The sequence below is a fragment of the Meles meles genome, chromosome 8, assembly GCF_922984935.1.
Source record: "Meles meles chromosome 8, mMelMel3.1 paternal haplotype, whole genome shotgun sequence".
Classification (NCBI taxonomy): Eukaryota; Metazoa; Chordata; class Mammalia; order Carnivora; family Mustelidae; genus Meles; species Meles meles.
In genome coordinates, this window is record NC_060073.1 from 92,006,474 (window position 1) to 92,020,469 (window position 13,996).

Below are 13,996 nucleotides of genomic sequence, written 5' to 3' on the forward strand. Positions count from 1 at the left end.
GGAACTACAGTAGAATAATAGAATATAATTAGCAAAAAAGCTATTAGCTATTAAGTATCAGTCAGACACGGTTTCAACAGCTAAGAACACTTCAAGGTTGGTATCATTATTATTGCCCCTCCCAAGAAGAAGATCCTGGAGCCCACAGAATTCAGGTGGCGGGACTGAATTCCCACGACAGGCATTCTACCACCCACAGAAGTAACAACACCAGGTTTTGCATCCAGGTCAGTCTGATCTTAAGTGCAGGTTTCTTTCTAACCCATATGTATCCTATGTCTTGCAGTGTGCTGTAGGGTCACAGATGGAGGCTTTTGCCCTCTTCCCTGTCTGATAAAATGGTACTTATCCGTTAAGGTTCTACTCAATGATACTTTGTCCATAAAGTGATTCTGAGCTCCACTGAAGAAGCACTCATCTTTCGGGCTTTCAGGGTAGCTTTTATTTTGTTTGTATTTGTTTCTTCACTTAAAGGATGTAGCTCTGTAACTTACAGTGGGTTTTGCCCAGCAAACATCTGTCAAATTAATAAATATAATTTCCAGTCAATGGGTTTATCAGGGATAGATAGCCCTCATACAGAGCGAACTTCTCCACTAACCAAAGAAAACCAAATACTCGAAACAACTTGTGGTCTTCTCCGCCTAGGGAAGCCAAATTACTATTTCTCTGACATTGTCCCTTGCAATCCAGCTTCCATATGTCCTATCTGGACTTTAGGGTTCCACTCACCCTGGACCTTTCGTCTGAGCAAGACTCTATCAAACATTCCAATTCACTGTTTAGGAAGACATTCATCAGATGATTTCTTCTTGCAGAGACATGAAAAGCTGCACATATTTGTCCATTTCCTGCTGATAATGTATATGATTTTTATTTTCCAAATCCACCATTTAAATCCAGGTGGGAGGGAATGAGTCAGAGAGAAATACCATTGCTTTTGGCTGATGACAGCAGTGTAATCATTTGTATTTTCCCCAACCTGCAAAATGTCAACACATTAGAAAAAAAAAATGCAGACATTTCACATTCCATTCCTGATGAGGTTCCTTGTCGTTCCCTCGCACCCCACCCTCCTCTATCTGAATCATTGACATCTGGCTATTAGTCTAAGCATTTAGAATGTAACACTGAGCATTCAGGGTGTGCTGATATCAGCACACACACCAGAGCTTGTGGTTCGGCACAGACCAAAGTCTTGTCTCTTTCAAGTTTCTGATGAGCTGACAGATTTGAATTAAATTCTGATATTAACTTCTTCAGCTTTTGTCTTTGTGGTAAATACAAAACAGGGAGTGCTAAAGAGAACAAAACAAAGATGGCTGCCTTTTTTGGCCTCTTTATTCACAAGTCTTCTTGCTGCAAAGCCCGGTTAATCTTCCTTGTAAAACAACACAGTGCCATGTTTTCCACTGTAATTAAAGACAATGGAGGGAAAGTTCCTTTTGAAGGGGAATGAAGCGCCTTCATCAGCCAGCACTGCTGAAAATAGGTTTATGTTTCACCAACAAGTATAATGAGTGCATCCTCTAATTAGATTTCCTTGCTCCTCTTTTAATCACCAAGAACATCATTATCCTTTTGGTTCCTCATTAGGGAGGTCACATAGTTCATATTCATACTTATAAAACCTATCCAAATTTCAGAACAAAACTGTATCTTCTTACACTTCAGATATTTCATTGATCTCGCTATGCTATCACCAAGTTCAACTTGCCTGTGGGGTTTTTCTTTCTTTTCTTTTTTAATGTGATCACCCTAACACCTGCTATTTGAGTAGAATTACAGTGATGCACTCTAATGTTGCTGAAGAACCATGCCATATTTTCATGCAATCATGGAAAGGAAAAACCGTGACACGTTTCAATACATTCATTGCCATTTTAAAGCTTCAAATCTCTTGCAAGACAAAATTTCATCAGTAAGCTCAAATATATTTGGGGGGAGCTTTGTGCTGGGTTTGGGTACTTTGGTCTTTAACACGTGTCCCCCACCGAGGGTGACCTGCCACCCCTCAGATGCAGCAGCATAGTCTTACTTCCAGAGTAGCTAGGATGACAGGCTGCTTCTAGGTTAAGCCCTTCATCAAATTGCTTCTTAAAAATCTAATGTTTAGTATATTTAATTTAGCAAAATAAGTCACCTCTCCACAATGGACTTTATTTTATTTACTTGTTCATTTCTTATTTCCTTCTCTTAACCCTGCTAAGCCACCTGGCCATAAATCTTCCCTCTGGCCCAGAGTACACACACCAATTGACCTTCATGCCATTTACCATTTCTGGAATTTATCTCTTGATCTTTCTTTTCTTTCTATATGCTGAAGATCAAAAGTGTTTTTGTCTGCTTACCTGTCCCCAAGGCATTTTGTCGTTGTCATTGTTGTCATTCACAGTTTGTTTTGTGGCTTTGCATCATCATTTCAGCTTTTACTCTCAGGGACACTCCACTTCAGGCATGAAGGAAACAGTGTATAGCGTTAAAAGGGTAGAGGAGGGACTGGGTCGAGGGAAAGGGCAAAAATCCACGTTCTCATTTCCAATTTATCCCTGGCAAATATCTAATTAAACCTGATATTTGTCCTAGCCATTCTAATTGAACTGAGTCACTGTTAACAGTAAAAATGATTCCTTAAATGTGGCAATTGCCCAGAGAAAGAGTTGGGCCTCTAAATACACTTTCTTCCTTAGGAAGCTATTGCCTGTGGTTAGTAACTACTTCAGGTCTTTTAAGGAGTGACCAGGTCACTTGCTTGCTCACCATAGCCAAGTTTGCTTTCAGCTGTTGTTTGGCACTTGTCCTTGAGGACATACTATTCCACAGGGTCTCTGTTTAAAGCAGGATGTTCACAAAAGATCCTTTTAAGGATCAGGAGTTATTGTCCTGGTTCTAATTTACCTCCTATTTATTCATCCTTTACTTCTACTCAGTGATCTTACATCATCTTAACTATCTTCAAGGCAATCCTACAAGAGGAGATGAAACTACCCCTCCCCATTTCATACATTTAAAAAAAGGGGGGGGGGCTTTTCAGAGTTGAATGTCTTATCCAAAGTCATACTGCTAGTGAGTCCCAGAGCCAGAATTCAAGTTCAGTCTGCTCTATTGAATTTAATTCTCCTAACACACAAGATAAGAAGGGTGTTCCTGAGATGAAAAGGATGCTGGTGATTTGTTCCAAATGGCTTTCTTCTCAGAATCTGGGAGCATTTAAAAAAATTTCCTTCCTTCCTTGCTTTCTTCCTTCTCTGTCCCCCATTTCCTTCCATTGTTTGTTAACTGATTTAGACTAGAAGAAATGTTGTTTCAGGTCCTATTAAAGTATCTGTGAAAGCAGAGACTGTGTCGCCCTTTCTCTCTAAGAACAGAGACTGGTCACAACAACTTCTCAATCAATACCTGTGGAGTGAATGGCCCTGGGTCTCTGAGGCTAGTGTGGGGTCCCTTACCCTTGCAAGACTGATCTTTTGCCCTTGAACCTTGCATGGAGCTTAGATCTGGATGTCTCCACCACACTACTGAATGCCTCATATCTTCCTAATCTCACCTAATGGCCAACAGCATCACTCAGCAACAAACGCCCTATCTCATGATCTCGCTTCTTCATTCTGTCACCAGCAAAACCTCACCTAGGGTTCAAAATATTTGGGAAAGATTGAAATAAGCATATATTAGCTTTAATGAAGAAGTGGAAGGTGGAGGGTGTGGAAGCTCCACAGAGGTGTTTCCCATGATCACATGACTACATTGTACCAGGTACTGTGCTAATCACTCTTAGTCTTTATCCTATAAACTCAGTATTATTACCTCTATTTTCAGTAAGAAAACTGAAAGGACTTTGTATGAGATCACATAGCCGGCAGGCCACAGAGTCAAGATTTAAACCCATATTGGTCTGACTCCAAAGTTGCCAAGATTACTACACTTTTGCAGTGGTCATGGACTTTATCCCAAAGGATGTTTGGGCTGCAAAGGCAAGAGAGCAACACAAGGGGTTGCATCCAAAACCTTCCTTAATGTTCATAGAAGACATATACTCTACCTGTTCATTCAGGAATATGGCTCCTTAGACATTCAGTCTCATCTTTCCTTCACACACTTGTCCTTCATCTAGATGCATTTCAGGGTTAGTATTCCACAGCATAACACACAATTAAAAATTCATTTTGTGTTTCAAAGTTCTGGATTCTAAATTTGAGATAAGAACTAACTTTCTCCCTATTTCCACCAAGAAAGAGGGGGAAGAGGAAAAGTAAGGGGGGTGGGGAGGAGGAGAAGGAAGAACAGGAAAGCATCACTTGAATTTCTGACCATGTTTATTGAAATTAAAGCTAGTATTATCTTGGGTACCAAGTTAATGTCGCTGTTGTTACTTGAAGAAACCAAGGTATAGGAAAACCATAGTCAACTTGACATCTTGAGGATGTGTGTTCAAGCGTTAGTACTACCACTGTTCAGCTCAGCTCACTGTTCCTCCAGTAGCATGTCCTTCCCTTAACAGATTCATTGAGCTAACATTTGCAAAAGCCTCCTACCAGCCTCAGGGACCAAAAGTGAGCCCCGAGTGTTTGTGGAAACACACCAATTAGCTGAACAGTGGTAATCTATATTAAAGCACAAAGCACATGACCAATCAGGTGAGTGGCCTTACAATACAGAAACCCTAAGGGAGAGACACAAACTAAATGCTTTCTTTTCCTCATTAATAGTACCATCAGGGTTACTGCAATGATGTAATTAAAAAATCAGTTCATAGCTGACAGTTTTTATCTCACATTCCTCCAACCTAGAGAATGGTACACAGATGTGAGCCTCACTTCCTTTGCTGAATAAAATCGAAGAACCCTCTTATAGGTCCCTTGGTGTCTTGGCATTTAGCCCAGCTGCCAAATCTCAAATTTGTGTAGGATCCATATGAGGAAAGCAATGTTCATTTTAATCTCTATTATATTGGATTACATTACCTCGTTGTTCAGACTAGCTCAGACGTTGCTCATAGACTGACTGACTAAAGGCACTTTGGCATTAAATTGCCATATTGTCTGATACATTGAAACAGGGCTCCTCATATTAGCTAAAGAATAAGGCTCCTTAAAGCTGCACAGAAAGAGTGACCACAGAAAAAGAAATTTGGGGGCCCAGAAATGCTTGGTGCCCTCTTGCTCTCAGGAGAAGACATGCTGAAATGCAAAAAACCCAGAGTAGTGATGGTTTTGCACCAACTGGAAAGGGCCATCTGGCTGCTCACCAGCTGTCCCTTATAGTACCAGATGTAGTTTCCATTCCTACAATAACTCAAAATGCTAATAGGAGAAGAGCCTTAGGGGTCATCAATCCCAACCTCCTCTCCTTTTGTAGATGGGAGAACCAAGGCTGGAGAGGGGATACCATTCATCTAGGGAGCAGCAGAATCACAGAGAAATTGATTCTCCAGATTCCTAGCCAATTATTCTTCTCACTAGGTGTTGTTGTGTTCTTGGAAAACATGCACGAATGGTCATTTTCCACAGAAAGGAAGTCAAGTTCTAACAATCCAGGGTATAGACTTTGTAGACAGAGTCACTCAGTTCTAATCCAGCCTGCAGATAAATTGGGTGACCTTAGCAAAGCACTTAAGTGTTCTGGTCTTTAGTTTCTCCATTTATAAAAAGAGAATGCCAGTAGTACACAGCTCATAGCATTTTGGAAAGATTAAATGAGTTAATGTATGTTTAACATTTAGAATCACACTTGCCACAGAGAGCACAATGTAAATACATGTTACCATCATCATCCTAAGCAAGCTGAGCAGCCTTTATGCCTGCTAAGTCACCCTCACGGTTTCTACTCTATGGAACACTCCAGAACTGAAGTTTAACTGTGGCTATAAACCTCTGCCTGATCAGTAATGAACATCTTATTGCAACTGCCACACACCACCAGAAAGACTCATTTCTCTTTATGATTCTGCCTCCTTCTCTCTCCGTACCTCACCCTTCATGCTTTGCCTTCCCCATATACTGCTTTTTTCTTCTTTGTTTTAGCTATATCCAACCTTCTGCTGGTAGCATGACATCCAAAGAAATGCTTAAATACACTGGTAGAACTTGGAACAAAGTGATTTCTACACTAAAGATCTCTGCCTCTCTGGAGTGGAACTTATTAGGCCTTCAGTTGTTTCTTAATAATAATCAACGTCATGAATTAGACAAAGACATACATATAATTAGTTTAATGTATATTCTCTCTTTTTAAAATCTATCTATCTTCTTTAAAAGGTAAGTGATTTAGATGTTTAATGAGTTCATGAAGAAATGAGCAATGCAGATTTGTTAGACATGTATGTTTCTATAAAAGTATTTATCTATCTATATCAATATCTATTTACTGACAGAGATAGCTAGATACTTTAAAGGAAACATATGTGCTTTACCAGTCTGCATTGGTCATTTCTTTATGAACTCATTAGAATATCTAAATCATTTATCTTTTGAAGAAGATAATATAGAGAATTACCTTGAGCTCCAGCTTGGCATTTTTCAATTCAGTACATTCTATAAGCCAGTATGGTTCCTTAAGATATATGTCTTGACTGGTGGAGGCCCCAGAGTCAGGCTACTTTCATAAATATGTATGAAGCCTTCATGGGGATGATAGCACTGGGCTTGTGCCTGGATCCTGCCCTTGTCTGTAAATATTCTATAACAAAAATGCAGAGGACAATGAGCCAGACTCTCAAGCCATCAAGTAAATGTGAAATTTTAGTCAGGAGGAGAATTGTGTACACTGGAAATCGGAGGAAGAAAAGGTATCCATGTGGAAATTCCTGGACTTGGAACAGTTCTGTGCTCATTGCTGAAGTGAGAAGCTTATATTTCTTCAAGAAAAAGGTTAGCATCAGTCTCTTCCTAGGCAAGGCAGGGATCTACACCATCACACTGACAAGCAAGCCGAATGACTACAGTTCTGTCTTGAGGAGACCCTGCACCAATTTTTCTTCTTAAATTAATCATGCTTATTTCCAATAAGCCAGTTTGCCTCTCAAAGCAAAGGAAGTCCTGGCTTGAGAAGGCAAAGAGGCATGCTTGTCTTGTTTGCAACTCCTTTTCTTTGTCACTGGCTCTACAGGAATGTCTCTTGATGGCATCTCACCCCTTGTGTTATACTTGTTTCCACGTTCCCTACTCTCTGCTTGCTAGCTACTGGTCTTGCTTACCACTCCAATTTCTTATGGCTTTCAAATAAAGATGATGGAGGAATGCAAAGGTGAATTTGACCCTGATACACTTGCCTGGGTCCTTAGCACAGGTTGGGCAATCCCACTTCATGTGATTTGTCTTCTTGGGTGTGGTAGGTGAAGTGAAAGGAGCAACACTTGTGACTGAAAGGTCTTGTTTTATAATGGAGCATGGGTGGCTCACTATGGCATGTAAAAGGGCCAGAGAGACCAGAAGAAAGGGTGAAGGGAGAACTCTATCAGGCCGCACCATTAGGGGTCCATTTGGAAAGAACAGAGTCTTCTTTGTGGCCTCCAGAGAGTCACTGCTGACTGATGCAATAAATCCAGTCATAGTCTTTAAAACTCTCGAGTATAATTATCGATTCTTCCTCAGCTACCTCAGGAAGAGCCTTCACGATACCTGTTACACAGGATGAAAGTTGGCCACACAAACACCTAGTATCCTGTTGCTCACAATGTGTTTCCGTTCCTTTTGCTTTCTTTCCCCTACATACTTCTCTCCACCATGACCTGTCCGCATGCTCCATGCCTGCCCTCCCCTTTCTATCTCTATCTGTCGTGGACACCATCTCCCCAGTTAGAGCACAGTACTGCTTGCAAAGTAACAATCAGGTCCTGCCATACCATTTAGCCCTGTCTGCTGCCCTAACCTTTTAGCCCATAGGCCTATCTGAATGCCAATGCCACCCTCTACCCCTTTTATTTTTTTAAACCTGTCTTTGAGAACAGGCTATAGTGCTTAAGGTACTTCAGTGAGTTACCCCTTTGGGTTTCTAAATACTCCCAGTGGGTGTTTTCCATTTGTCCAGATTTGGAAGGATCAATGGTGGGACGTGGGAAATGGGGGAATGCTCACAGAGAAGCATGTCTATATATATGCTTGTCAGGGAATAATTATGGTACCCTTTGGGTGCATGCTAATGGATCTGTCTCTCTTTCCCCTACACAGGGCCTGGAGCAGTCATTGATGGTGTAAACTCGGCTTCTAGAGCACTGGCTTGTCTCTGGCTATCAGGGACCCTCTTTGCCCACTTCTTCATCAAGTTTTGATAAGAAATCATAGGTCCTCTGAGCAACGCCTGCTTCTCCATATCACAGACTTTAATCTACACTGCGGAGGGCAAACCAGTTTGGGCTTTTTGTTTGTTTGATTCTGTTCTTCTTCTTTATTTCTTTTGGGGGAGTTTGATTTATTTGATTTTTTCCTCTAGTTTGAATGAGTGGGGTGGGGAGGAGGGGGGCAGGGTTCTACCATGTGTAGGATAATCATTCATTGGTGTGTCCAAAAATAGAATCTGCCCCTGCTACCTTGGCCCTTCCCTTTCCTCTGCTCCTCTCCCCATCATCATCACTAGCAACCTCCCCTCCCCCTACACACCAAACCATAAGCTCCATTTGGGCAAAAACGTGCCTCATGATAAACACCCTGAAGACACAACTTGACTTATAATGTAGTGCACAGCAAGAGCTATATCTAAGTGTCCTATTATTGGTGTCTTTTAAGCTTTGGATCATTTTTCTTATTATAGTGTACATATCCCTCTCTCCATGCTTATTATTATCTAATTACATTCGGGTTCACATCCTTTCTTTCTGGGAAGGTATCTCAATATACCCATATCCATACATATATGTATTTTATTTTCTTGTCTCCTTCTCCAGCCATTCTGCCCTATTTGCTTTCTCTATCAACTATAGAGATTAGAGGTTTGGGGCTCTGCACACAACCCAAAAGTAAATAAAAGATTAGAAGTCACTTGACCAAAAAAGGGGGGAGAATTTTGAGGATAGTACTTCTCTTTAAAAACAGTTGTCTAACTCATTAAAAAAAAATCCATAGATGGCTGATTATTTAGGGTTTATCAAGTTATTGAAGTAATCATATCATTATCCATCTACTCAATTATTTGATTTATCTCTCCCTCCAATTATCTACCCACCCATCTTCTTCTGTAGCAATCTATTTACTCCATTTATCAATCTATCAATGTAATTATCTAACACTTTCTATTTCTTTCCCTACTACTCACTATCAATTCATCACCATATTAATTTCTAATCATATCAGGTCTCTTCCATTTTATTTGTTTCTACTCTATCTTCAGCAGACATTGCAACTTCAAAAATACCTATCAACTTTCCTATGAAAACCAATGGTCTTACAGGCTAACAACATAGACAAGCAATATGTCAAGGACTCTTTGGAACGTGGTATCCTATCCATCCAAAGTAGATGCTATTAACAGATGGACCAAAGTAGCAATCTAAGGATCAGTCACTCACTATTCCCAGAAGAGACTATGTTTCCAAAAGCATCTTCTTGGGAAACATATCAGCCCTGGAAAAGCCTTGATCAATACTGTGGTTTTTTGTTTTGTTTTATTTTTGTTTTTGTTTTCATTTTTTTCCTTTCACACTTGAAGGACCAAGGGGGCAACCTTCATGTTTTTCTCAGCCTTTCAAGAAAGTGTATGTCAGGAACCTACGGGACTTACTCCATGGATGGCTTTTCTTAATAGCAAGAACATAGAGAGGAAACACATGTCTGTCCCTGCAGTGTGAAGAGAGAAGTCCACCTGAGTGCAATGATTTCAGCTATTGTCTCCTCCCTGCTCCAGTTTTGGTTTAATCTGTTTGAAAACTATCCTGTAAAAAGCTGATGGAAGCCAATTACATGGCGGGTGTGTTGACAACTCTGGTATTTGTTTCAGGAAGCTCTTCTGAGCTGAGGGCACTTGAGCAACTGACTTAATTTCCAAGCACTTGATTAACACAACACTGCAAACAGGAGGGGAACGTGTAAATGACACACAGTTTCCTCTGATACAGGCTGCTTCTCTAGTAGCTTTGGGGAAGAATGTCCTCAGTGTTCCATGTTCAAAGCAGTTCCAGAAGACAAACAAGAGCTAACCGGACTTTTCTGCATCATCTCCTGGGACCAGAAGGACTCGGTCAGCAAGGGTGCCCATAATACAGAAGAATGGTATTGAAAACCATGCAGTGTTGCGTCCCTTTTTACCTGTGCCACAAAGGCTGACCTACTAAGAGGATGAGAAAGAAGCATCAATGGTGACTGTCTCACAGACCTGCCCTGCCTCAGTTGGAAAACATTCAGGTCCACAGTCTAAATAAATATGAGCTTTATAGAGCTCCATTCCCTTAATGCTTAATTGATCTTCTTCCTCCAATCTAAATGGTCTCTTTGTTTTGTCCATAATGGCACATGAACATGACATACACAGTGGGGGAATATATACTTAGATATATATACATGCATAGATACATAAATACAAATGTAGGTAGTCTTGGCATACAGAAAGCTAGGCACTTTTGTAAGAGTTGGAGCTAGTATGAGTGGAATTAATATTACATTTGCCAGCTGTAAACAGACATCTGCATTTCCTAGTGAGCTGCCAGGAGCCAGATTCTGGGAACATAAATGATGTGCCAAAAGCAGTGTATTGATTCCAAGTTCCAGGGACAATCATGAGCAGACGCAAAGTCAGAATTAAAGGTCGGACATCATCAATGTTTCAGATCTGTCATCACATTCAGCACCTGGAGTCGGTTGGTGTCAGACATTGGTATGGGAATTAAATGTGTCATTTGAGTGTTCTACTGATAATAAATGTGTTACTTTCGAGTAAAATAAATGTGGAGGCTCTGGGGAGTGGATGGTTTTGGAGAACACAGTGCTTATAATGGACAAGCTATACACGTTCTTCAGGCCAAGACTTGTTCTTGAGGAAGGGACCCATCCTTCTTTGACGAGGAAGATCATCAGAACATTTTGAACACAATATTGAGGTTGGGTCTCAGAGTAATTATGGAACTCTGTGCTGCCCTCTTCCACTGGATACCAGGAAAAATTTCTGGTGATTGCCTATTCCAGCCATGTTTCAGAGGGAAAAAAATCCTACAGTCAATCCTCATCTGTCCTGAGATAAAGAAAATCAAGTAAATAAGAGCCAAGAAAACTGGGCATTAGGAAAGAAAATGGCTCTTCTTCGCTTTAGACATGCTCCAGCCTCTGTTGTTTGGGTTACTTTCATGGAGATGGCTCTGTAGAACAGTAGCCGTCACCCAACATTTGAAGTACATAGAACATTAAATGCTTACTCAAGACAATATCCACACTCACATATGCTTTTTCAACTTCCCATATGGAGGATAGATCGATAAAACCTGCTGGATAGATATTTTTTTTCCCCCTCAAGGTACCAGTGGTAGGGATTGGGGCCTGGACAAAAAAGAAGATGAACAAAACTCTGAACAACGATTAACACTTCATAGGCTTTCCATATGGGAAGGAAACCAAATAAGACTTACCAGGAGATTAGATGAGAGAAATTCAGCAATGTAGTTACTCTGAAACCTCCCCCCTTCCCAAAACACAATTAATATATATTTCCACCAAAGTAATGCCAATGAAAGTGCTAGTGTTAAGGCTATGGCTAAGCTTGTTTTTTGGTAGTTTAATGTCAAGTGCCTGATACAGTCATTTGCAAATCTAAGCAAGTGTGTTTAGTTTTTCTCATTCTTGTTTTAAGTGGGGGAGAGGGGACGTATATGTGAGCAGTGGTCAAAATACACATTTATGTTATGCAGAGGGTGTTGTACATGGACGTTCTTCTGCAACTGTGCTAGGTGGGATGGAAGGAGAGGTAAGGCTTTGTATCAAAAAGAGGCCTTAGTCTTTGTCTCCTGAAACCTGTGCCTCATGTTAGTTGATATATTCCACAGGTTGGGCAGTTACTTCTCAAAATCTGGGAGGGAATGGTGCTTTGGGACTCCAGAAACTTCACAACTGAGGCTATATGTAACAAACTTTCTGTATGGATCCAGTCAATTTGATCTCAACATGGAGGTGTTAGCAAGTTCTATTTATGTTGGAAGGACTCTTATGTGAAAGAGCAGAGAACCTCAAAGTGAGCAGTTAGTCTCAAAGAAAGCTTATTGCAGCCATTGCATCAGGAGTGACTGTAAATGGAAAGCTCTAGTGGTGATTGGTGCTTCCGGTGCCAAAGGGAATGTCTTCTCCTCTGGAGTTGTATATATGGATGTCATAAGCCCCATCAGTAAAAGGAGGGGAGTAATGGCTGAGGTTGAGGTGGGATGTTGGGGTGGGGTCATCTATTCCAATTTGACCCTGAGTCCTCACCTAGAACCAGCCCATCTCCCCTCCCCATTCCCCACCCCTCAAAAAATCTTTTGAAGTTTAATCTGTTTGGAATTGGGGGAAGGGGCATAAAATTCATTTGCAAATTCACCTTTTTATCTTTTACTCCAATATATTGAATTTTTTCAATTTATTGAGAATTTTTTTTTTATTTCACACAAGCTCTATTCCTCAGAACTTACACCCAACAGCCTCTTCTACTATCCAAAGCTTCCCTTTTGATTTTAAGACAAGTAAGTTTGAGCAGTTGCAGTAAAACTTCACAGGTGTGTAACTAGGAAAGCAACATTTTCAAAAGATACTATATGATGAGAACTCCTAATGATCACTAAAAAACAAACAATAAAAATGTCAGTTTCATTTCCCTCATTTCTTACTTAAGAGAAGAGAAGTAAATGAAAGGAGGAAGAAATAGATTTGCAATTAAAAGATGGGGCAGCAAGACAGAGCTGAACCAGTGTAATTTAGCCTTCAGGTGCAGGATCCTTGGAGTCCAAAGGAATGTGGAGTGGACTTAATTAGGCACCATTGTCTTCATCCTGAAAGTAAGCAGCTAAGCCTCATTTCCAGTATTTTGAAATAGCTTCCTTTTTGTTTCTTTCAATGGTGTCTTTTTAAAGGCATATAGTTGTTCCATGCCACTGAGTGAAGAAAGAAAGATTGTGAACCCTCTACTATCCTTCTAGGGCCACATTCTACATTATTGGAAGATTTATAAAGTTATCAATAATAGCAATGATAAGTAATAATAGCTGCCCTTGTGTTAGTTAAAGGGAGCATTTTTAAACCTTCAAAAATTTTTGTGACATGTAAAGTGCAGTTGTGAGGAATGTGTGGGTGTACAAAAATGTATCTGTCAATTTCAGAGTCCTCTAGATTTAAAAAAAACAAATGACTTATCAATGGTGCCGTTATAGCTGTGTCAGACAATGGGTGTGCCCATTCTCACAATTATCCTTAAAACAAATCTATGTTCAAATGCTTTAAAAAATTATCACATGATAGAAGAGTATAACTTCTAGAGTTTTTTTCTTTTATTTTCTTTCTTATTTTTTCCTTCAAAAATCAATGAAGACTTGATTTCTGTCAATAATTGTATTAAGGGTGAATATACTACCTGAATTTTGTGCATGTTACATTGTAGTTGTAACCTTTTCTAATTCAGGATGAATACGAGATGGTTGTGATTGTGCAGTGTATCAATAAAGTTCAAAGAAATTTGTAACTTTCAGGGGGCTGTTTATTAGGACATCTTACTGAGTATCCAGGAATATAGAAAAGCAGGCTACGTTTTTCCCACATGCTTCTTTCATATGTGTGTTTTAGGCTTTGGGGAGTAGAGGTAGTCAGAAAACTGAGTGGTTCTCTTTCTCTCTCTCTCTCTCTCTCTCTCACACACACACACACACATGTGTGTGCACAAAGGCAGTCAAGGTGTTTTCCATGTTATACCTATATATCAAATATCTATGCCATTTACAAGTAATACAAAATGTAGCTGCAACCTCAAAGTGTAAATTATGTATTAACTTAAGTAAAAATGAGATCAGAAGCTTCCGAAAAATAATGACCAGATTCTGCTTAGTTTAGACACTCCT

The 13,996-nt window shown here is 40.1% G+C and overlaps 1 protein-coding gene across 5 annotated transcripts in view; it reads left to right on the forward strand.

The window, feature by feature from the left end:
- Nucleotides 1-13,637, forward strand: part of OPCML (opioid binding protein/cell adhesion molecule like) — a 1,111,761-nt gene extending 1,098,124 nt beyond the window's left edge. For all 5 annotated transcript variants that reach the window (XM_046015661.1, XM_046015659.1, XM_046015662.1 and 2 more), the window contains one exon: nt 8,169-13,637. In XM_046015661.1, the coding sequence (XP_045871617.1) occupies nt 8,169-8,269 (101 nt within the window). In that variant the 3' untranslated portion in view covers nt 8,270-13,637. The remainder of the gene's footprint in view (nt 1-8,168) is intronic.
- Nucleotides 13,638-13,996: the final 359 nt, after the last annotated feature.